Source organism: Mobula birostris, chromosome 8 (genome assembly GCF_030028105.1).
Source record: "Mobula birostris isolate sMobBir1 chromosome 8, sMobBir1.hap1, whole genome shotgun sequence".
NCBI classification, from domain to species: domain Eukaryota; kingdom Metazoa; phylum Chordata; class Chondrichthyes; order Myliobatiformes; family Myliobatidae; genus Mobula; species Mobula birostris.
The window spans coordinates 63196249-63218841 of record NC_092377.1 but is presented as its reverse complement, the minus strand read 5'-3'; the positions used below and the strand labels follow the sequence as shown (position 1 = coordinate 63218841).

The 22593-nt window shown below is 45.6% G+C and overlaps 1 protein-coding gene across 11 annotated transcripts in view; it reads left to right on the top strand.

Annotated features, from left to right (window-relative positions):
• pde10a (phosphodiesterase 10A) overlaps nt 1-22593 on the top strand; it is a 464697-nt gene that overhangs the window by 260158 nt on the left and 181946 nt on the right. For all 11 annotated transcript variants that reach the window (XM_072265304.1, XM_072265305.1, XM_072265308.1 and 8 more), the window contains one exon: nt 3033-3161. In XM_072265304.1, coding sequence (XP_072121405.1) covers nt 3033-3161 — 129 coding nt within the window. The remainder of the gene's footprint in view (nt 1-3032; nt 3162-22593) is intronic.

The following is a 22593-nucleotide window of genomic DNA, read 5'->3' as shown; positions in this document are numbered from 1 at the left end:
GATGTTTGCATCCATTTTTAGCTTTTTCCATGGCGGGCCTGTGCATGTTTGAATTATGGGTACACTTAACAGAACTAAAAGAAAATGTATGCCAGTCATTGTAATTAGTGGCTGCTGAATCTCTTGCTCTTCTTTTCACAGACAGCTGTTCCTAAGCTCATTAGCTTTCTTTTTGACCTTGGTTTTCCAGTGTCTGTTGAAATTTCTTTTCCTCAGAGGCAGGATGGAATTCCCAATCCAAGATGGCCCTGCATTGCAATTCATTATCTTCTGTAATGGAAATTATTTTAAAATTTGTTATGTGCACATTTCTCATTGAGCTCAATGTATTCTCATATGCATTCCCAAATGAAGGAGACACTGCACTTGTATACAAATCCACAAGAAAACACTTTTTTAGAACTAGCACAAATGCAATACAGAAAGGAAGACAAAAGTCTATAGTAGCAATACAAAAATAAAAGTAATACTTATTCACTAAACAAGCTTATCTCTGCAATGTTAGAAGGAAGCTGCAGATCAACAATTTTGTCTTCTCTCTCTGACTCTGACTCAATGTACTAGCATTGGCCAGGACCTAACCTAAAACAAAACTCCCAAATGCATGGTGCCCCTTTTTATACCCTCCAAAACTCCTTGCACTGGTACTTTTCCATCCTTTAATGGTACTTGCTGCACCCCCTTATCTCTAATGACCTCCAGCCCAGACAAGCGCTTTACACTTCCCACTTTTCACTATTATGGCTGCAGATTTGTACTTTCTTGACTCTTGGAACACTACTGTGGACTGGTTCTCTTGTACTTCTTGTACTTTCTCAAAACAATCCCACTCCGAACTAGCATCATTTTGTGTTATAGACTTCTATTTTTTTGCCTTATTTTGTTTCATATTTCCTATTACAAAGAAAGAATCACATTTAATTATTTCCTTACACCTTCTGGATTTCTTTGCCATTCTCACCGAATCAAATGTATTTCCTGGGTTTTTCTGTAAAAAGTCATTTAGCCTGTGCTAATTATAGTGGTCTTCAGGCCAGTCTAAACTTTATAAACAACAGCTCCTGTTGGTTTAAATTAATCATAAGGGTTTTCTGTGGGCCTGATGTTTAGACTCAAGGTTCTCAATACCTTTCTGAATGTTGTTGCTTCACTTTGGTTATTAGCCACAGATTCTCTTGGGGGAAAAAAAATCGGGATGTTGCAGTTTTTTTCAGTGGCTTTGAGTAAACTCTTAATAATTTTTCTCTATCTGCTTAATAATCTATCTGATTAATGATAGAGCTTGAAACAGAAGGTTAGTTTTGAGTGTTTGGTGCTGGTGATGTGTAAGACATTGCTTGCCATGCAGAGCTGACAGTGTAATTAGGGCCTTGATAATGGGGAAGTTGGCCTGAGAGAGTACACTGATATTAGTTTGTGTATCTTTCAGACACCCCACCCTGCAAAAACTCATTTCAGGGAGGTAGCACCCCCACCACCCCGCAACCCCATATCCCCCCCCCCCCCCCGGTCTACCTCCAAGGGTGTATGTAATACTTTGTTTAGTGTAAACCAAGTTGAGTATATGCAGAAAATGTGACATTAAAATATGTACTTATCATGTTTATTCTATTACAACTTTAAGCAAGTCTACATCCCTCCCTCTCCCTCCCTCTCCCTCCCTCTCCCTCCCCCTCCCTCCCCCTCCCTCCCCCTCCCTCCCCCTCCCTCCCCCTCCCTCCCCCTCCCTCCCCCTCCCTCCCCCTCCCTCCCCCCCTCCTCCCCCTCTCCCCCTCAAAAAAAAAATCGATTTCCGGGATATTGTATATAATTTCCGGGCATCAGGGAGCCTCTATCAATATGCGGGAGACTCCCGGAACTTCCGGGAGAGGAGGAATGTCTGATCTTTTCAATGAATTTGAAGAAGTTTCTTAAGAAATAATTGATGGGTTCTCTCCTGTGCCTGGAGATGTGTGCAGTAGCTTGTCCAGGAACCAGAAGCGCAAAGGAAAGCAATGTTCTCTATCACCCAGCAGACCGTGTATTTTGTGCCAGCTTGATGTATTGATTTTCAAGTGCTTCCTTCCTGAATTGACCAATGACTGAATTGACACATTGAAGCCAATAGTGAACTTAGTTGCTAAGAAATGAAAGCAGGTTGATAAAAGATCTCTGTCTTGCATGTTGATTGTTAGAGTCATCTTGTATGTTTTACTAAATGAACTGGCAGTATCCTGGAGCTCCAGGGTGTGTACCCTTTAATTTGTGAGGCTGCATAAGTGAAGTTTAAGAAATCCATGCATTATTCTGTTAAAGCTGGGTACATAGTACAAACCAATTAAACCAAATCCAACTTTGAGTTCAGTCCAGCTGAACCGTTTATTGAACATGTTAAATGGTCCAGTACCATTTATTGAACATGTTCCTATTACAGAGTCAAAACATTAGATTTTCTTCAATATATATCTGTCATCTTATTTGGGTGTCAGATGACATTTCTACGAGACCAGTTTCAAAGTCTGGTACTACAAGAGCTGGACGATGATCAAGCTGCATTTGCTGCAAAGAGCGGAGCAAGAAGGTACAGTTCAATGCAGGACTTGCTCTGCAGCTCCATTCCACAATACCAACATAAAGTAAGAAAATTGCCTGCGAAGTCTTTTGGGTGGAAAATCAGGAACCAGATTATTTTTAAAGGGCCTTTTTGCCTCCTCGTCACACTTCAAGCCTATTAAATCTACTTGAGAAATGGCATAAAGGAGGTTTGGCATAATTGGTCTCTTTCCTTTGTTTTCTTATATGCCTAACATGTCCAAGTAGAAAACTTCAAACATGATTTTCAAAATATTTTATTCAAATACAATAATAGTTCAGATTTGGAGCTTTGTATATTTAAAAAAATCTGATTGCTTTGGAATATAATGCAGTCTTTGATTGTGTGTGTTTCTGCTGACCAATGAAGAACCTTTACTGTCAGGACGCAACCCTGCAAACCTTAAGCAATTATTCATTGAATGCTTGCACACTCATTGTCATGCCTTGTATCTTTCCAGGTTTGACGGATGAAAAAGTAAAGACTTACCTTTCGCTTCATACACATGTACTGGATGAATTTGTGGCAGACAGTGTTGATGTTGAAACACTAGAAAAGTGGCTAATGAAAAAACACAGCAGGCAAGATGGTAAGCTTACTGCTCCACCAGTTATCAAATAGCTTTATTTTTCATGTGACTTAGAAGTTCATGTCATGGAATTCTCTTTCTATCTATCTAATAGATATACACACATGTAAACCTTAAACAGTTACTGTAGGATAATTGCCTGTGCTAAATGTGCTTGAACAGCATTAGTGTAATCTGACCTAGGTTTGGTTGGGGGTGGGGTGATGGTGTTCACTTCCTGATGTAACAAATTTCAAAATCATGTGGTACTGTGGATAACAACTGCTCTCAACTATCCAGTTCAAATTTTCTATACAGGTGATCCCTGTATTACAGAGTGACTGTTTTCCTAGAAAATAGTTGGTATCATAAATTTATCTAGTACAAAACCCATCGAATACCATATTAAAAACGGTGATGTGTTCCTGTGGGAGGTTTGTGTCTCAACAGTTGTGTTGAGTTCTGTAATTGCTGGTTGATGGCAGGGCGTCATGTAGGAGATTGCATTGTCCAAGCAAAGTGGCAAGCAGCTGCATTTGAAGATACAAGCAACTGCATATGCTTGTCACCTTCCAGCCTTGAATGGAGATGTACATATACTGTAGGTAAAATGGTTTAATATAACTCACAACAAATTTGGTTTACAACTTGCACTTAAACTCACTGGCCTTGTTTCAGATATCTTGAGGGTAAATAAAATAAAACTCTTGGGGGGGGGGGGAGTAAAAATCTCCAAATGAATTATTGTGCTTTTTAAAAAAAACGTTATTTGCATATGACATTTAATGCAAGTTGGAAAAAAAAGAGAGAAATTCTGCTGTTTCCTTTGCATTTTCTGTTGATTTATTTTCTTCTCTACATAAATTCTGTAATTGTGGTTTTATTATTGAATCTCAGATTTTGATTTGTGATTTTTGAATTGCATAAGGGCAAATTTTTGTAACCTGAATAGTTGAAATGTGGGAGTTGTCTGTACTTGAATGGTAAACGAACAATTGCACAGGAATCTTACTGAGAGATACTATTAGCATGCCCAGTTTGAAAATGAAACATAATGTGGTATATGGAGGAAAAGTCACTATTTTCTGATTCCACATTCCTCTTTATGCACCACTTCTGCTTAATCTGCCTAGCACTTTACACAAATCTAGCCTCTTACCATGAGACATCAGAGTAGAATCAGGCTACTTGGCCCATCGAGTCTGCTCCGCCATTTCATGGATAATTTATTTTTCCTCTCAACCCCTTCTCTTGCCTTCATCCTATAACCTTTGATGTCCTTACTAATCAATAACCTATCTACCTATGCTATAAATATACCCAGTGACTTGGCCTCCACAGCTATCTGGTAATCTGTTCCACAGATTCACTACCGTCTTGTTAAAGAAATTCCTCATCTCTGTTCTAAAGGGGCATCCTTCTATTCTGAGGTTGTGCCCTCAGGTCCTAGACTCTCCCACTATTTGAAACATCCTCTCTGCATCCATTCTGTGTTGGCCTTTCAGTATGGCACCTTGCTCATTATAGACTGCCTTCACAAAAATGACCAGCTTTTCCCCACTGTACACTGCCTGTTAACTTTAACCCCATAAAATGTTATCTTAACAATCATATATGTGGTATCTCATCAAATTTATTATATCTGTTCGCTTCCTCATCTATTTATTTCTCAAGGCAAAATAAACTTTGAAAATATACAAATATTTCATTGAACACACCTTCGCTTTTCCAGAATCATAAGTTTAAATTTAATTTTGCAACCCACCTTATCCAACAGATGATACTTGCCTTCATAAGTTGCTCTATTTCCACAACTCATGTTTCAGTCTTAAGAATGTCATTATTCAATTCAGTGTTAAATTTTATTCTGTTATGACTTCAGTCCCCCAGAGATACTTTGCTATGCGATTCGTAATTGATGCTGATTATTCAAGACAATATAAAATGATTTGTTCCATGGAAGTTTTGACTGTATACTCTAAAAAACTATCTCAAATATAATCTATGACTGGCTCTCTAAAGTACTTTTGACACCCTGTTTTGACAAGCATAAATGGAATGTCTCCCTTGATTATTGAATTAATATTATTCCAAACTCTTGTTAGTTCTTAATGAATAGTTTGTGTAATGATAGAGAACCTATTGGAGTCCTATTATCTATTCACTTTAGTAAGTCAGTCCTCTCCATCAGACATAAAATAGAACAGTACCGCACAGGAACAGGCACGTCAACTCACAATCTCTGTGCCCTGACCATCATGTCAATTTAAACTTTTGTGCTGATTCTCTGAATCTGGGACATTCCTGTCTTTGGTTATGTCCTTGTGATATCTGAAATGCAAGCTTCCCAAATATTACAGCAATATCTCAATAAAGATTGTTATCTCAACTCTGTTATCAGTGACACAAAAACACTTAATTGACTTGCACTTCTATTGCAGGAAATTACTTCTAATTTCATGTTTTACTAATTTTCCTTGTTCAGACAATTTTCTCTGTTGCATCTCAAGTCAGTATTCTGCTCTGTTAACATTGATTTTTAGTGTATCCCTCATCAAAATTTTCCCCACTTTTTCCTCTGCTCACCAAACACTTTTGCATGTTTTTCCTCCACGGTTATGATTATTTATTTTCCAGTGCGGTATTTTCAGCCAGGTTTAAATGAAGCCTGTACCAATCATTCATGAATGCCCATGAATACAGCCTAACAAAACAGCATTACCCTGGGGCCAAGGTGCAAAGCAGAGTTCCAGCAGTCATACAGAGCACAAGGCACATATAGCATATATAGGACTGCACACACAGATAAGATATCAGTAAAATACAGTCACACAAGAAACCACAGTCCAAGACCGAGTCTATGAATTCTGCACCATGTATTCAATATTCTGGTCTCTTATTTTCCTGTACCAATTGCCTGTGACTAAGGTAACAATTCAGAGATAACTATTATTAATGTTATGTGCTTTACTTTTATGTCCAGCTCTTCAAACTGTCTAGGCAGAACCCCATTCTTGGTTCTGTATACATTATTGGTTTCTAAATGGACTAAGGCAGCCGGGTTCTTCCACTCCCAAATCATTCTCTAGCTGCAAAGAAATATACCTGATCTTGCATTGTGCAGACAACATAACACTATGACTCCCACTCACAGCTGCAGAAAACACCACAGCTACACCTACAGCTATTGCATTCCTATCAAGTATTGATTTCCCAATTCAATTAATGGAGTTTTCTGCTCTCTCGATGTCTTTGTCGGAGTCCACCAAGAAAAGCAAATCTTTTATCATTTCAGTACCTTTTAGTCATAAAAATAAATGGAATGTTAGTCACCATTTTCATAACAAGTAATATTATTGTGCAATGGACCAGAATTGATTAGAGAGCTAAAGATTTAAAAAAAAAGGAACCCATAGAGGCAAGTGATCATAATATGATTGAATTCACTCTGAAATTTGAGGAGAAGCTAAAGTCAGATGTATCAGTATTAACAGTGGAGTAAAGGGAATTACAGAGGCATAAGAGAGGAGTTGGCCAGATTTGATAGGAAAAGAACACTGGCAGGGATGATGGCAAAGCAGCAATGGTTGGAATTCCTGGAAGCAATTTGGAAGGCATGGGATAAAAAATCCCAAAGAGGAAGAAATATTCTAAGGGAAAGGTGACACAACCTTGAGAAGTCAACATAAAAGCCAAGGAGAGGGCATATAATAGAACAAAGATTAGTGGAAAGTTAAAGGACTGGGAAACTTTTAAAAAGCAAGAAAAAACTACTAAAAAAAGTCATTAAGAAGATAAAGATGGAATACGAAAGTAAGCTAGCCAATAATATTAAAGAGGATACCAAAGGTTTCTTAAGATAAAGTGTAAAAGAGGGGTGAGAGTAGATATTGGACCGCTGGAAAACAATGCTGGAAAGGTAGTAATGGGGGACAACAAAATGGTGGATGAACTGAATAAGTATTTTGCGTTTGTCTTCATGGTGGAAGACACCAACAGTATAGTAGAGGTTCCAGGTGTCAGGGGTCATGAAGTGTATGAAGTTACCATAACTAAAGAGAAGGTTCTTGGGAAACTGAAAGGTCTGAAGGTAGATAAGTCACCTGGAACAGATGGTGTACACCCCAGAGTTCTGAAAGAAGTGACTGAAGAGATTGTGGAGGCATTAGTAATGATCTTTCAAGAATCACTAGATTCTGGATGGTTCTGGAAGACTGATGTATGGGGTCTTTCTTTTCGTTAAAATTAAAATGGCTTCTTTTGTTATGTTATACTGGGGAATGCTGAGAAAGTCTCTAACTAGACAGTTGCTTGGGTTATTATAGATAGCAGGGTGCTATTAACCAATGGGTGGCCATGTATCGTTTTGTTTTCGGATACAATGCTGTGTCATATGACTGTGGATGGGGTTTTTGGGGGGGAGTCGGAGGAGAGACGAGGAGGACCACGGACGTGCGGGGGTTTTTGACAGGTAGTCGGAGGAGTGACGGGGAGGACGGTGGACGTGTGGGGGTTTTTGACGGGGAGTCGGAGGAGAAACGAGGAGTCGGAGGAGAGATGGGGAGTCAGATGAGAGACAGGGAGGACGGTGGACGTGCGGGGGTTTTTGGCAGGGAGTCTGAGGAGAGACGAGGAGGACGGTGGACAGGTTTTTGGGGGGAAGTCGGAGGAGAGACGGGGAGGACGGTGGAGAGACGGAGTCGGAGGAGAGACAGGGAGTCGGAGGAGAGACAAGGAGGACGGAGGAGAGACAGGGAGTCGGAGGAGGACGGAGGAGAGACGGGGAGTCAGAGGAGAGACGGGGAGTCGGAGGAGAGACGAGGAGGACGGCGGACGGGGTTTTTGGGGGGAGTCGGAGGAGAGACGGGGAGGATGGTGGACGTGCGGGGGTTTTTGACGGGGAGGACGGAGGAGAGACGGGGAGTCGGAGGAGAGACGGAGAGGACGGTGGACGGGGTTTTTGGCGGGGAGTCGGAGGAGAGATGAGGAGGACGGCGGACGTGCGGAGAGGCTCCGGTGGATCACTCCGGGTGGTCCCGAGCCGTGAGTCGACAGGATTCGGGTGGTTGTCAGGAATTGATTGAGCTCCAACGGTAGCGCGCGAAGAACTTGGACTTTGATAAGTTTTGGTGCCTTTTTTTTCATTACTTTCCTCTCTGTATCAAATTTATATTAATGTCATAGAATTAGTAACATCTATAAAGTGTACTTGTTAAAATTTACTGGGTGTGCTGGCTGATGATTGATGTTTGGAATTGATTCGGGCGTCGACCGACCCTGTGGGGAGTGTTGAGGCAGGTGCTGGGTGGGATTTCCCCTAGACATATATGAGCCAATATAACGGAACGTTACAAGTGGGGACTACCGTCCTGGATTTGGATTTTCGGTAAAGCTGTACTAGTCGTCGCGTTAAGTGTTGCGAAGATGGATCGAGATAAGATTGTAAGTTGGTGTGAATTGGAGGAGGTACCGGTGAATCATGCGTGTGTGCTAAGTGAGGTCGATTATTGCATTCCGGCAGACGTACTGGTGCGAGGATTAAAGGTATCGGGTAGGTAGAACTTATAGCTGGAAGAGGTGGGAAAGAACTGGAGTCCAGCTGGATGTTGGTGCGGACGAGTGCCGACGTCATGACTTTAGAACTACCAGCGACAGTCCACGTCCCAGGGGAGGCGGGGCCGTGGGGTCTCCACACCCTCTTGGAGGACGAAAGTGAGGAGGTGCCAGAGGAGGAGCTAGATGAGGCCCCAAGGGAGGTGCCAGTAGCCAGGGGTGGAGGTGTGGAGTGGGAAGGCTTGGTCAGACCCCATCCCCCAGTTAGGGCTGAGACCTCCGAGTTAGCGGCTGCCATTACCTCCCTGGCGAGAAGGGTTGAGGGGCCTCGCCCGAAGCTGAGAATTTTCTCGGGAGCCAGGCCCACCCCAGAAGGGGAGGATGAATATGAGACCTGGGTTGAGGATACATCCCAGTTGTTAGAGGTGTGGCCAGTTTCGGATGAGGAAAAGAGACAGCGATTGGTGGAAAGCTTAAGGGGCCGGGCGGCCCATGTGGTCCGCGAGTTGAGAGCGGAACACCCTTCGGCTTCCCTGTCGGAGTGTTTGGACGCTTTGGAGGAAGTGTTTGGACTGTCAGGAGATCCCTGGCAACATTTAGCGGAGTTTCAACAAATGGGGCAGAGAAGAGGGGAAAAGCTGTCAGAATACGTTTTCCAGCTGGAAGGGAAGCTTACGGGGCTGTGGCGCCGAGGGGTAGTGAGGGCGGATGAAGTGGGGAAGTTGAGGATGAGCCAGATATGTAGAGGTTCCCGGGAGGATGACAGGGTGGCTTGGAGTATCCGGCAGTCATATAAGAGGAGCCCCTCTCCATCATTCGGGCAGCTGATTAGAGAGGTACGGGCGGAGGAGAGTGCTTTGGGCCGACCAGGGGGCTCGGACCCCCGGGGACGGTCTTCAGCGGCTCAGGAGGTGGTAGCCGGGGTGAGATCAGAGAAATCCAAGGGGTCCCCGGGGGGCGTACCGGGAGAAGAGAGGCGGCGAGTAGTGGGTGCTATAACTGTGGGGGAGAGAGAGGCATTTCCGGCGGGAATGTGAGTGGCCGGGGGTGTGCTACAGCTGTGGGGAAACGGGTCACTTGCGGAGGGATTGTGAGAAACGAGATGCTCCGAGGGAGGAGGGCCCCCGGGCCACTAAGAAGGGAGAGGTGTCGGGAAACTTAGGAGAGGCTCAGTGAGGGAACGGACTGGAGTCTCAGGAGAAACATGTTCCCAGAAAGCAGCCGTGGAACCCCAGAAAGTACAAGCCCAAATTCCAGATGGACTGGTGGGACCCCGTTCCAGCGTGTCCCTATGGATAGAGGGAATCTTTGCGAAAGCCATCCTTGACACCGGGTCGCAGGTTACCTTACTGTACCAGTCGTTCTACAACAAATATCTGAAGCATTTGCCAGTAACTCCGTTTAATGCATTGGAGATTTGGGGCGTAAGTGATGGTGATTACCCGTATGATGGGTACTTGTCAGTGAGATTGGAATTTTCGGAGGGAGATGTGGGAGTGTCGGATGCCTTTGAGATGCTGGTGTTGGTCTGTCTGGACCCGGTGGAAACCAGTGGTGCTGCCCTGCTAGTGAGGACTAACTCCCCTCTGGTGCGACGGCTCTTGGGAGCCTGTAAGAAGAAGGCGGGGGAGAACTTTCTGGAGACCCTCTCGGTACACCTAGTGTTCTGAGCGGTGTACGAAGGAGCGGGTGACCCCCAGGGGCTGGATCCTGAGTGCAAACGAGAGACGATGTGGTGCACTCAGGTGAGGCCTAAGGTGATACGGCCAGGGCAGGCGGCATTAGTGATGGGGACCCCCAAATTCCCCGGAGTACCGGTGGGCGAGACCCTGCTAGTAGACGCCCCAGACGACCTGGAAAGGGAGTCCCGGTTCCCGGCTGGGGCGCTGGTGAGACCTGAATTGCAGGGGCCCTCAGCTGTACAGGCACAGCGGACGGGGGTGATGGTAAGGAACGTAACGGAGGGGAGATCACTTTTAAGCACGGGATGCCCCTCGCGCACTTGTTCCCGGTGATGGTGATGTCCAGCGCCCCCGTGAAGCCCACTGGAGGAAAACTATTGGAGAACGGGGGGCGGCTGACCGAGGAGGCCTTTAATTTTGAAGACTCCCCTGTACTGCCAGCGTATAAGAGCAGGCTGGTGGAGAAGATGCTGAAGTAGGGGATGTCTTTTCTCAGGGCGAGTTTGATGTGAGATGTTCCAAGAGCACTCGGCACACTATTCGGGTGACAAATGACACCCCGTTTAGAGAGAGGTCGCGGCGGTTGGTCCCAGCAGATGTGGAAGATGTGCAGCAGCACTTGCGGCAGTTGAAGGATGCAGGGATTATCGCAGAGTCCCGAAGCCCCTATGCATCCCCCATAGTGGTGGCAAGGAAGAAAAATGGGAAGGTGTGCATGTGAGTGGACTACAGGACCCTGAACCGGCGCACTGTTCCTGACCAATATACGGTCCCGAGGGTGGAAGATGCATTGGCCTGTTTGAGTGGGGCGCAGTGGTTTAGCGTATTGGATTTGCGGAGTGGGTATTACCAGATTCCGATGAGTGAGACCAATAAAGAGAAGACGGCCTTTATCTACCCCCTGGGATTTTTCCAGTTTGAACGAATGCCCCAAGGCATCTCGGGGGCCCCAGCCACCTTCCAGCGGCTCATGGATAGGACAGTGGGGGACATGAACCTGCTGGAGGTATTGGTGTACCTGGACGACCTGATAGTGTTTGGATCTACGTTGGAGGAGCATGAGGAGTGGCTGCTGAAGGTGCTGAGTCGGCTGAAGGAGGAAGGGTTAAAACTTTCCCTGGATAAATGTAAGTTCTGTAAGACGTCGGGCAGTTATGTTGGGCGCATAATCTCGTGAAATGGAGTGGCCACCGATCCGGATAAGATAGCCACAGTCACCACCTGGCCGAGACCTCAGGAGGTGAGCGCCTTACGCTTGTTTTTGGGGTTTTGCAGATATTACCGGCGATTCATGAAAGGATATGCGAAAATGAGTCATTCATTGAACTAGCTGTTGTGTGGCTATCCACCTGTGGGGAGGAAGAGGAAGGGAGACCGAGGGCCGGAGGTAGGAGGATACTTGAACCCGGGGGAGCCTTTTGGATTGAGGTGGGATGCTCAATGTGAGGAGGCGTTCCAATCTCTAAAAAGGGTGCTGACACAGGCCCCAGTGTTGGCTTTTGCTGATCTCCGGAAGCTGTATGTTCTACACACTGATGCCAGTCACGACGGTCTGGGGGCTGTCCTGTACCAGGAACAGGGAAACGGATTGAGGTTTGTCAGTCGGAGCTTGTCGGCATCCGTGAGAAACTATCCCACTCACAAGCTGGAGTTCTTGGCGTTGAAATGGGCGGTGGTGGACAAGTTGAGTGACTACCTATACGGGGCCCAGTTTGAGGTGAGAACTGATAACAACCCCCTCACTTATATCCTGACCTCGGCAAAGCTGGACACTACTGGGCACCGGTGGTTAGCAGCCTTGTCTGCCTATGAGTTCAGCCTGAAGTACCGCCCGGGGAGTCGGAACATCGGTGCAGATGCCCTGTCTCGTCGGGCGCACGACGAGTCGGGCACGGCCGAGGAGTGGAAGAGTGTCCCCGCCCAGGGAGTAAAGGCCATGTGTCGAGTTAGGAGCGACGGGGAAGTAGGAGCACAGATGGGAACGGATCGGGCAGTAGATCAATTGGGGGTTGACGATGACGTGCTACCCACTGTTTACTGTAATGTGACTGCTCTGAGGAACAGGCAGCTGCCGGAGTTGAGTCCCCAGGAGGTGGGGGCGGCTCAGCATGATGACCCAAGCCTTGGCACTATCTGGTACGCGGTTAGCCGGGGTGATATGGGGCAGGTGGAGAAGGCGAAGCATGCCTCTGTTCCCCTACTACTGAAGGAGTGGCCTCAGTTGAAGCTGAAGAACCACGTCCTGTACCGGGTCACGTCGCCTCCGGACCACCCCCGGCGCTGGCAGCTGGTCATGCTTGAGAAGTATCGAAAGACTGTGCTTCAGGCTCTACATGATGATTCCGGGCACTTAGGGGTAGAGAAAACCTATGGATTAGTCAAGGACTGGTTTTACTGGCCCCGGATGAGTGGGGAGGTGGAAGAATACTGTAAGACCTGTAGCCGTTGCATCAGGAGGAAGACCTTGCCTGCGCAGGCGGCCCTGATATCCCACTTGCAGAGTGCGGGACCCATGGACCTGGTGTGTATGGATTTCCTGTCTATTGAGCCAGACACCAGCAATACCGCGAATGTCTTGGTCCTCACGGATCACTATACTAGATATGCGAAGGCTTTTCCTACTAAGGATCAGAAAGCGACTACAGTGGCGAAGGTGTTATGGGAGAAGTACTTTGTTCATTATGGCCTTCCCTGGCGGATCCATAGTGATCAGGGACGGGACTTCGAGAGCAGGCTTTTCCATGAATTACTGGGTATGCTTGGGTTTGAGAAATCCAGAACCACCCCCTATCACCCACAGGGTGATCCTCAGCCCGAGAGGTTTAACCGGACCCTGCTGGACATGCTCGGCACTTTGGAGATCGGACAGAAGAGTAAGTGGAGTCAGCACATCGCCCATTTGGTTCACTGTTACAATTGTACTCGCAATGATGCTATGGGGTACTTGCCCTTCTATCTGATGTTCGGACGGGAAGCGAGGTTGCCCATTGATCTGTGTTTTGGGACTGAAGCGGGGGTAATACCTTCGAAGCCATGTCTGAAGTACGTGTCTGATATGAGGAGAGAGTTGAAAAGGGCGTACGAGTTGGCTGAGGCGGCAGCCACCAAGCAGAACCAGCGGAATAAGAAGAGGTATGATCAGAAAGTAAAGTTCGTCCAGCTATTGCCAGGAGACCGAGTCCTTATCCGGAATTTAGGACTACCTGGTAAGCACAAGTTGGCGGACTGTTGGGCAGCCACCCCCTATGTGGTGGAGAGTAGGTGCCGAATCTCCCTGTTTACCGGGTGAGACCCGAGGACGGGAAGGGGCCTGTCAAGGTACTCCATTGGAACCACCTGTTGCCTCAGGGTCGAGAGGTGAACATAGAACATAGAATAGTACAGCACGGTACAGGCCCTTCGGCCCACAATGTTGTGCCGACCCTCAAACCCTGCCTCCCATATAAGCCCCCACCTTAGATTCCTCCATATACCTGTCTAGTAGTCTCTTAAACTTCACGAGTGTATCTGCCTCCACCACTGACTCAGGCACTGCATTCCACGCACCAACCACTCTCTGAGTAAAAAACCTTCCTCTAATATCCCCCTTGAACTTCCCACCCCTTATCTTAAAGCCATGTCCTCTTGTCTTGAGCAGTGGTGCCCTGGGGAAGAGGCACTGGCTATCCACTCTATCTATTCCTCTTATTATCTTGTACACCTCTATCATGTCTCCTCTCATCCTCCTTCTCTCCAAAGAGTAAAGCCCTAGCTCCCTTAATCTCTGATCATAATGCATACTTTCTAAACCAGGCAGCCTCCTGGTAAATCTCCTCTGTACCCTTTCCAATGCTTCCTATAGTGAGGTGACCAGAACTGGACACAGTACTCCAAGTGTGGCCTAACCAGAGTTTTATAGAGCTGCATCATTACATCGTGACTCTTAAACTCTATCCCTCCACTTATGAAAGCTAACACCCCATAAGCTTTCTTAACTACCCTCTCCACCTGTGAGACAACTTGCAGGGATCTGTGGACATGTACCCCGAGATCCCTCTGCTCCTCCACACTACCAAGTATCCTGCCATTTACTTTGTACTCTGCCTTGGAGTTTGTCCTTCCAAAGTGTACCACCTCACTCTTCTCTGGGTTGAACTCTATCTGCCACTTCTCAGCCCACTTCTGCATCCTACCAATGTCTTTCTGCAATCTTTGACAATCCTCTACACTATCTACAACACCACCAACCTTTGTGTCGTCTGCAAACTTGCCAACCCACCCTTCTACCCCCACATCCAGGTCATTAATAAAAATCACGAAAAGTAGAGGTCCCAGAACAGATCCTTGTGGGACACCACTAGTCACAATCCTCCAATCTGAATGTATTCCCTCCACCACCACCCTCTGCCTTCTGCAGGCAAGCCAATTCTGAATCCACCTGGCCAAACTTCCCTGGATCCCATGCCTTCTAACTTTCTGAATAAGCCTACCGTGTAGAACCTTGTCAAATGCCTTACTAAAATCCATATAGATCACATCCACTGCACTACCCTCATCTATATGCCTGGTCACCTCCTCAAAGAACTCTATCAGGCTTGTTAGACACGATCTGCTCTTCACAAAGCCATGCTGACTGTCCCTGATCAGACCATGATTCTCTAAATGCCTATAGATCCTATCTCTAAGAATCTTTTCCAACAGCTTTCCCACCACAGACGTAAGGCTCACTGGTCTATAGGTACTCGGACTATCCCTACTACCTTTTTTGAACAAGGGAACAACATTCGCCTCCCTCCAATCCTCCGGTACCATTCCCGTGGACAACGAGGACATAAAGATCCTAGCCAGAGGCTCAGCAATCTCTTCTCTCGCCTCGTGGAGCAGCCTGGGGAATATTCTGTCAGGCCCCAGGGACTTATCTGTCCTAATGTATTTTAACAACTCCAACACCTCCTCTCCCTTAATATCAGCATGCTCCAGAACATCAACCTCACTCATATTGTCTTCACTATCATCAAGTTCCCTCTCATTGGTGAATACCGAAGAGAAGTATTCATTGAGGACCTCACTCACTTCCACAGCCTACAGTCACATCTTCCCACCTTTATCTCTAATCGGTCCTACCTTCACTGCTGTCAATCTTTTTTCTTCACATAATTGAAGAATGCCTTGGGGTTTTCCTTTACCCTACTCGCCAAGGCCTTCTCATGCCCCCTTCTTGCTCTTCTCAGCCCCTTCTTAAGCTCCTTTCTTGCTTCCCTATATTCCTCAATAGACCCAGCTGATCCTTGCTTCCTAAACCTCATGTATGCTGCCTTCTTCCTCCTGACTAGGTTTTCCACCTCACTTGTCACCCATGGTTCCTTCACCCTACCATTCTTTATCTTCCTCACCGGGACAAATTTATTCTTTACATCCCGCAAGAGATCTCTAAACATCGACCACATGTCCATAATACATTTCCCTGCAAAAACGTCAACCCAATTCACACCCGCAAGTTCTAGCCTTATAGCCTCATAATTTGCCTTTCCCCAATTAAAAATTTTCCTGTCCTCTCTGATTCTATCCTTTTCCATGATAATTATAAAGACCAGGAAGCGGTGGTCACTGTCCCCCAGATGCTCACCCACTGAGAGATCTGTGACCTGACCCGGTTCATTACCTAGTACTAGATCTAGTATAGCATTCCCCCTGGTCGGCCTGTCCACATACTGTGACAGGAATCCATCCTGGACACACTTAACAAATTCTGCCTCATCTAAACCCTTGGAACTAATCAGGTGCCAATCAATATTAGGGAAGTTAAAGTCACCCATGATAACAACCCTGTTATTTTTGCACCTTTCCAAAATCTGCCTCCCAATCTGCTCCTCTGTATCTCTGCTGCTACCAGGGGGCCTATAGAATACCCCCAGTAGAGTAACTGCTCCCTTCCTGTTCCTGACTTCCACCCATATTGACTCAAAAGAGGATCTTGCTACATTACCCACCCTTTCTGTAGCTGTAATAGTATCCCTGACCAGTAATGCCACCCCTCCTCCCCTTTTTCCGCCCTCTCTATCCCTTTTAAGGTAGACCCAGAGCCCGAATGGGAGTTTACGCCTAGTACGAGGACTCTGCGAGGGCGCGGGGCAAGGGAAGAGTCCGCTGCGAAGAAGACGGGGCCAGTCCCCACCTCGAGAAGGGATACGTCATCGGAAGATGATGATTCGGACATATGGTACCTGTTTCCGTTCACTGATTCCCCGGTGCCGGGAGAAGAGACTCCTGGCTCTTCCATCACTGAGTTAGGGGAACCGAGGGAGGGTGTTGCAGAGCCGCCTGTATTACAGCCGGCATTGGGGGAGGAGAGGGTGGAGGCAGAACCTGAGCCAGAGGGCTCACAGGGGCTGAGGGATCCCGGTGAGGGAGAGGGTCCGACAGATAGGCCCGGGGGGTCACCTGGGGTGTCTGAACAGGGAGAGTCAGCAGAGGAAGTCCAGAGGCCTCAGAGGAGTGGGCATCCCCCAGAGAGACTAACTTATACAGTGCCAGGAGAGCAGGGTGTGATCTCTACTGCCCTGGAAAGTTATGTCACTGCTTTATGCACCTGGGTTGGGTTTTGTGTTTTACAAGGAGCACTGGTGAACTCTGTTAAGGTCATGAGGGCATGACTTTTATTGGTGGGGGGAGAGTGTACGGGGTCTTTCTTTTTGTTAAATTTAGAATGGCTTCTCTTGTTATGTTATACTGAGGAATGCTGAGACAGTCTCTAACTAGACAGTTGCTTGGGTTATTATAGATAGCAGGGTGCTATTAACCAATGGGTGGTCATGTATCGTTTTGTTTTCGGATACAATGCTGTATCATATGACTGTGGACGAGGTTTTTGGGGGGGAGTCGGTGGAGAGACGGGGAGGATGGCGGACGTGTGGGGGTTTTGGCAGGGAGTCGGAGGAGAGACGAGGAGGACGGTGGGTGGGGTTTTTGACGGGGAGTTGGAGGAGAGATGGGGAGGACGGTGGACGTGCGGGGGTTTTTGACTGGGAAGACGGAGGAGAGACGGGGAATCGGAGGAGAGACGGGGAGGACGGCAGACGTGCGGAAAGGCTCCGGTCGATCACTCCGGGTGGTCCTGAGCCGTGAGTCGACAGGATTCGGGTGGTTGTCAGGAATTGATTGAGCTCCAACGGTAGCGCGCGAAGAACTTGGACTTTGATAAGTGTTGGCGCCTTTTTTTTCATTACTTTCCTCTCTGTATCAAATGCATATTAATGTCATAGAATTAGTAGTATCTATAAAGTGTACTTGTTAAAATTTACTGGGTGTGCTGGCTGATGATTGATGTTTGGGATTGAGTCGGGCTGCGACTGACCCTGAGGGGAGTGTTGAGGCAGGTGCTGGGTGGGATTTCTCCTAGACATATACGAGCCAATATAACGGAATGTTACACTGAAATATTGCAAATGTCACTTCACTTTTCAAGAAGGGAGAGAGGCAGAACAAAGGAAACTGTAGACCTGTTAGTCTGACCTCAGTGGCTGGGAAGATGTTGGAGTTGATTATTGAGGATGAGGTCTCAGGATACTTGGAGGCGCATGATGAAATAGGTTATAGTCAGCATTGTTTCCTCAAGGGACAATCTTGCCTGACAAACCTTGCCTGTTGGAGTTCTTTGAAGAAATAACAAGCAGGATAGACAAAGGAGAATAGGTTGATGCTGTGTACTTGGATTTTCAGAAGGCCTTTGACAAGGTGCCACACATGAGGCTGCTTAACACTGGTATTGCAGGAAAGATTCTAGCTTGGATAAAGCAGTGGCTGATTGGCAGGAGGTAAAGAATGGGAATAAATGGAACCTTTTCTGGCTGGCTGCTGGTGACTGGTGGTGTTCCACAGGGGTCTGTATTGGGAGTGATTCTTTTTACATTGTATGTCAATGATTTGGATGATGGAATTGATGGCTGTGTTGCAAAATTTGCAGACGATATGAAGATAGGTGGAGGGGCAATTTGTTTTGAAGTCCTTCCTACAGAAAGACTTAGATTAGGAGAATGGACAAAGAAATGGCAGATGGAATACAGTGTCAGGAAATATATGGTCATGCACTTGGTAGAAGAAATGAAAGGGATGAATATTATTTAAATGGAGAGAAAATACAAAAAACTGAGGTGCAAAGAGATTTGGGAGTCCTTGTACATGGTTCTGTAAAGGTTAATTTGCATGTTGAGTCTGTGGTAAGGAAGACAAATGCAATGCAATGTTAGCATTCATTTCAAGAGGACTAGAATATAGAAGCAAGGATGTAATGTTGAAACTTTATGAAGCACTGGTGTGGCCTCACTTGGAGTATTGTGAGTAGCTTTGGACCCCTTATCTTAGGTTGTGCTGAAACTGGAGAGAGTTCAAAATAGGTCCACGAAAATTATTCCAGGATTGAATGGCTTGTCATATGAAGAGTTTAATGATTCTGGGCCTGTAATTTACTAGAGTTCAGAAAAATGAAGGGTGACCTCATTGAAACCTATGGAATAGTGAAAAGCCTTGATAGCGTGCACATGTGGAAAGGATGTTTCCTATGGTGGGAGAGTGTAAGACCAAAGAACACAGCACAGAATAGAGGGGTGACCTTTTAGGACAGAGACGAGGAGGAATTTCTTTAGTGTGGTGAATCTGTGGAATTATTTGCCACAGGCAGCTGTGAAGGCCAAGTCTTTATGTATATTTAAGGCACAAGTTGTTAGATTCTTGAATGGTCAGGCATGAAGGGATAAGGGGAGAAGGCAGGAGATTTGGGCTGAGAGGAAAATTGAATCAGCCATGATGAAATGGTGGAGCAGACTCAATGGGCCAAATGGCCTAAATCTGCTCCTACATCTTGTCGTCCTATAAAATCAAATATAAATTCCGCAGGCCATGTTAATACTCTGTGGTGTCTGCTTTCTCTTATTTGTTTTTGATGAGGATTGCTGTTGGGCCTATCCTTCTACTGTGTATTTTACATACTTCACAAATCCCACAATCTTTTCTCTCGGTTCTTATGTCTGTGGTCTCACCCTTTAGCCTCTGTGGGTAGGTTAGGCTGGGTAACGTCTGTTGAGTTTCTCATTTCCTGACACTTCAAGGCTTTTCACCCGTCTATGATGGAATAAAAAAAACGGAAGAAAATCTGCAGATGCTGGAAATCCAAGCAACACACACAAAATGCTGGAGGAACTCAGCAGACCAGGCAGCATCTGTGGGGGAGAAAATACAGTCGACATTTCAGGCTGAGACTCTCCATCAGGACTGAAGAAGAAAAGATGAGGAGTCAGAGTTAAAAGGTGGGGGAGGGGAGGAAGGAACACAAAGTGATAGATGAAACCGGGAGTGTGGGGGAGGGGAAAAGTAAAGTAAAGAGCTCATAAGTTCATTTGTGAAAGATAGTCAGGGCTGGAGAAGGGGGAATCTGATAGGAGAGGACAGAAGGCCATCGAAGAAAGAAATGGGGGAGGAGCACCTGAGAGGTGATGGGCAGGGAAGGAGATATGGTGAGGGAGGGAAATTTTGTCATTTGTTATCATTTACAAATTTTTTAAAAATAGTTTATCACATTTTAACCTTTTATCTGTTTTGTGTACAATAGAAGGGCTCTGAGTTCTGGCTCTTCCACATAATGCCACTATAAACCTTTGTTCACATAAATGAGAATTACAACTAGGGTTTTGATCAATTTAACTGAGATTTTTTTTTGTGAATCGCATTCTGCTTTTTTCACAGTAGAGCCCACCCCAAAAAGCAGAGAACATTTAAAACCATGAAAAACTAAAAATTCAAAACCTGAAATGTCAGCAGTTCAAAACTATTCACTCCCTTTACTCAGTAGTTAGTTGAATCAGCTCTTGCAGCTATTACTGCTAGACATCTTTTTGGACAAGTCTCTATTAGCTTTGCACAATGTGATGGAGCAAGATTTGCCCATTCCTCCTTGCAAAATTGCTCAAGCTGTGCTAGGTTAGTTGGAGGAGTGGCAGTGGACGGCAACCATGAGGTCTTGCCAGAGACATTCGATCAGGTTAAGGTCAGGACTCTGACTGGGCCGCTCAAGGACATAAAATTTCTTCATTTGAAGCCGGTCTGGCAGTGTGTTTTGAGTCATTGTCCAGCTAGAAGACAGACTTTCTCCCCAGTTTAAGCTTTCTGGCATAGGCTAGCAGGTTTTTATCCAGGATCTCTGTATTTAGCAGCATTAATTTTCCCTTCAATCCTGACAAGATTTGCTGCTGAAAAGCATCCTCATAGCATGATGCTACCTCCACCATACTTTACAGTAGAGATGGTGTTACCTGACTGAAGCATAATATTTTACGTCACACGTACTTCCTGGTGTTGAGGACAAAGATGTTCCACTTTAGTCTCATCTAACCACAACTTCACAGCATCTTGTAAGTAATGCTTTGCAAAGTCTTGACAAGCGGATATTCTGTTTTTTAAGCCAGGCACCTTCCTTGCCATTCTTCCATAAATACCCTTTTTGTCCAAGGCCTTGGAGATTGTGGAGCCATGAACTTCATCTCCAGTTGCAGCCACTGACTTCTGAAGCTCACTCAGAGTGACTTTTGGCATCACATTACCCTCTCTTACAAGTGCCATTCTTTGGTGATAAAATATAGGGGAACGGCCTGAGCTGTGCAGTGTGGCTGTAGTTTATATTTTTTCCACTGTCTGAGCTCCAAAGTATGTCCAGTGCTTTTGAGATGATCTTGTCCCCTCCCAAGATTTGCACATCTCTATTGTCATTTCCCTGGTGTGTCTTGAATGCTCTTTTGTCTTCATTTTGGTTTGTTCTGTTGAAAAATCTGCTTTACTGTTAGGATTTAGGGGGTATTTACAGTATTATGAACTCATTGAAAGCAGTTGATCCTCCAATTTTATATGTCAACAAATTGGGTGAGTTGATAAGATAATATAGTGCTACTGGTGAAAGTTAGTGTGCAATTCCCAAGAAGATTAATACTTTCTCAGCCTCAATTTTGTTCTTTTTAATTTTTAGTCGATTGTTGATAGGTTTTGGAATTTTTCTTGTGATTTGACATGCACAATGCTCAAAAATCCTATTTCAATATACTTTAAATTTAGAAAAAGAGACAGTAAAATGTGAAAATAGTTATTGGGGCTGGATATTTTTTCAAGGCACTGTAAATACTGTAAATTATTAATTGAAATGTAATCAGCACTGTTCTGGAAGGCCTCCAGTGAGTGACTGAATACCTTGGGCACATGGACACTGGTGTGTTCTTGGAAGAGGGGGCAGGAAATTGTCTCAGATGGATTCCTAAATAGAAAGCAGTTGGACCTGTGAATAGCAACTCGGACCAGACCCAGAGTAGACTTAACAATGGGGTCCCTGACCTAACACTGCCACCCCTTTTTGCACAGGGTGCCCAAAGATCAGGATTGTTGGGCTAAAATGCAGCCATTCATGTACTCAAATAATGACAGAACTTCCCAAACTCACTGAAAATGTGAAAGACAGACTCCTCCAGATCATCAAGATAACAAGTGGGCCAGAATTCAGTAAATCAGTTTTAAAAACCGGTTGCATGGAACTGCTCTGTGTAGCATCCTCCTCTTCAGGGGTGCCAGTCACTGTAGACTGAACGGATAGCTGTCCTCGCATAAATGCCATCAATTTCAGAGTACCTGTACAACTGCAGAATCAGGAAATTGCTGGTCCGTTTTCACTCTGGAGTATGCTGATCGAGTCTAGCCAACACACAGGCTTGAACTGAACCTGTTTGATTAACACTGGAACAGCAAGTCCATTTTATTTAACATAGAAGAACAAGGTTAAATATTAGATGTTTTATGCTATTAATTGCTGAATTTTAGTTGAATATTTTATCTATAGCTGTTTTGGATTTTAATTCTAAATAGTTCTTGGCAAATATGAAAACTGGTTCAGCCACAGTACATGATGTAGCTGGTGCTGAGACTTTTCGTAGCTGGTTCTGTTTGTCTCTTCAATTACCTTCACTGTAGCACTCCATTCCCGCCATATTCAGAACACACAGCAGCATTATGGCGCAGCTCACGCAAGCTCCTGCTTGCCATGGAGGAGGGCTTTGGCATTTAACATTGGGATGGTACTTTACAGGGTATTGAGACCAGATGGTTCACACAAGCAAGCACCAAGGTCAGCAGTAAAAATGAGTAGCTTACTGCTGGCAAAAAAAATTAGTTTATAACTTGGTTGCTCTACCAAGTGTTGAGCATTCTGC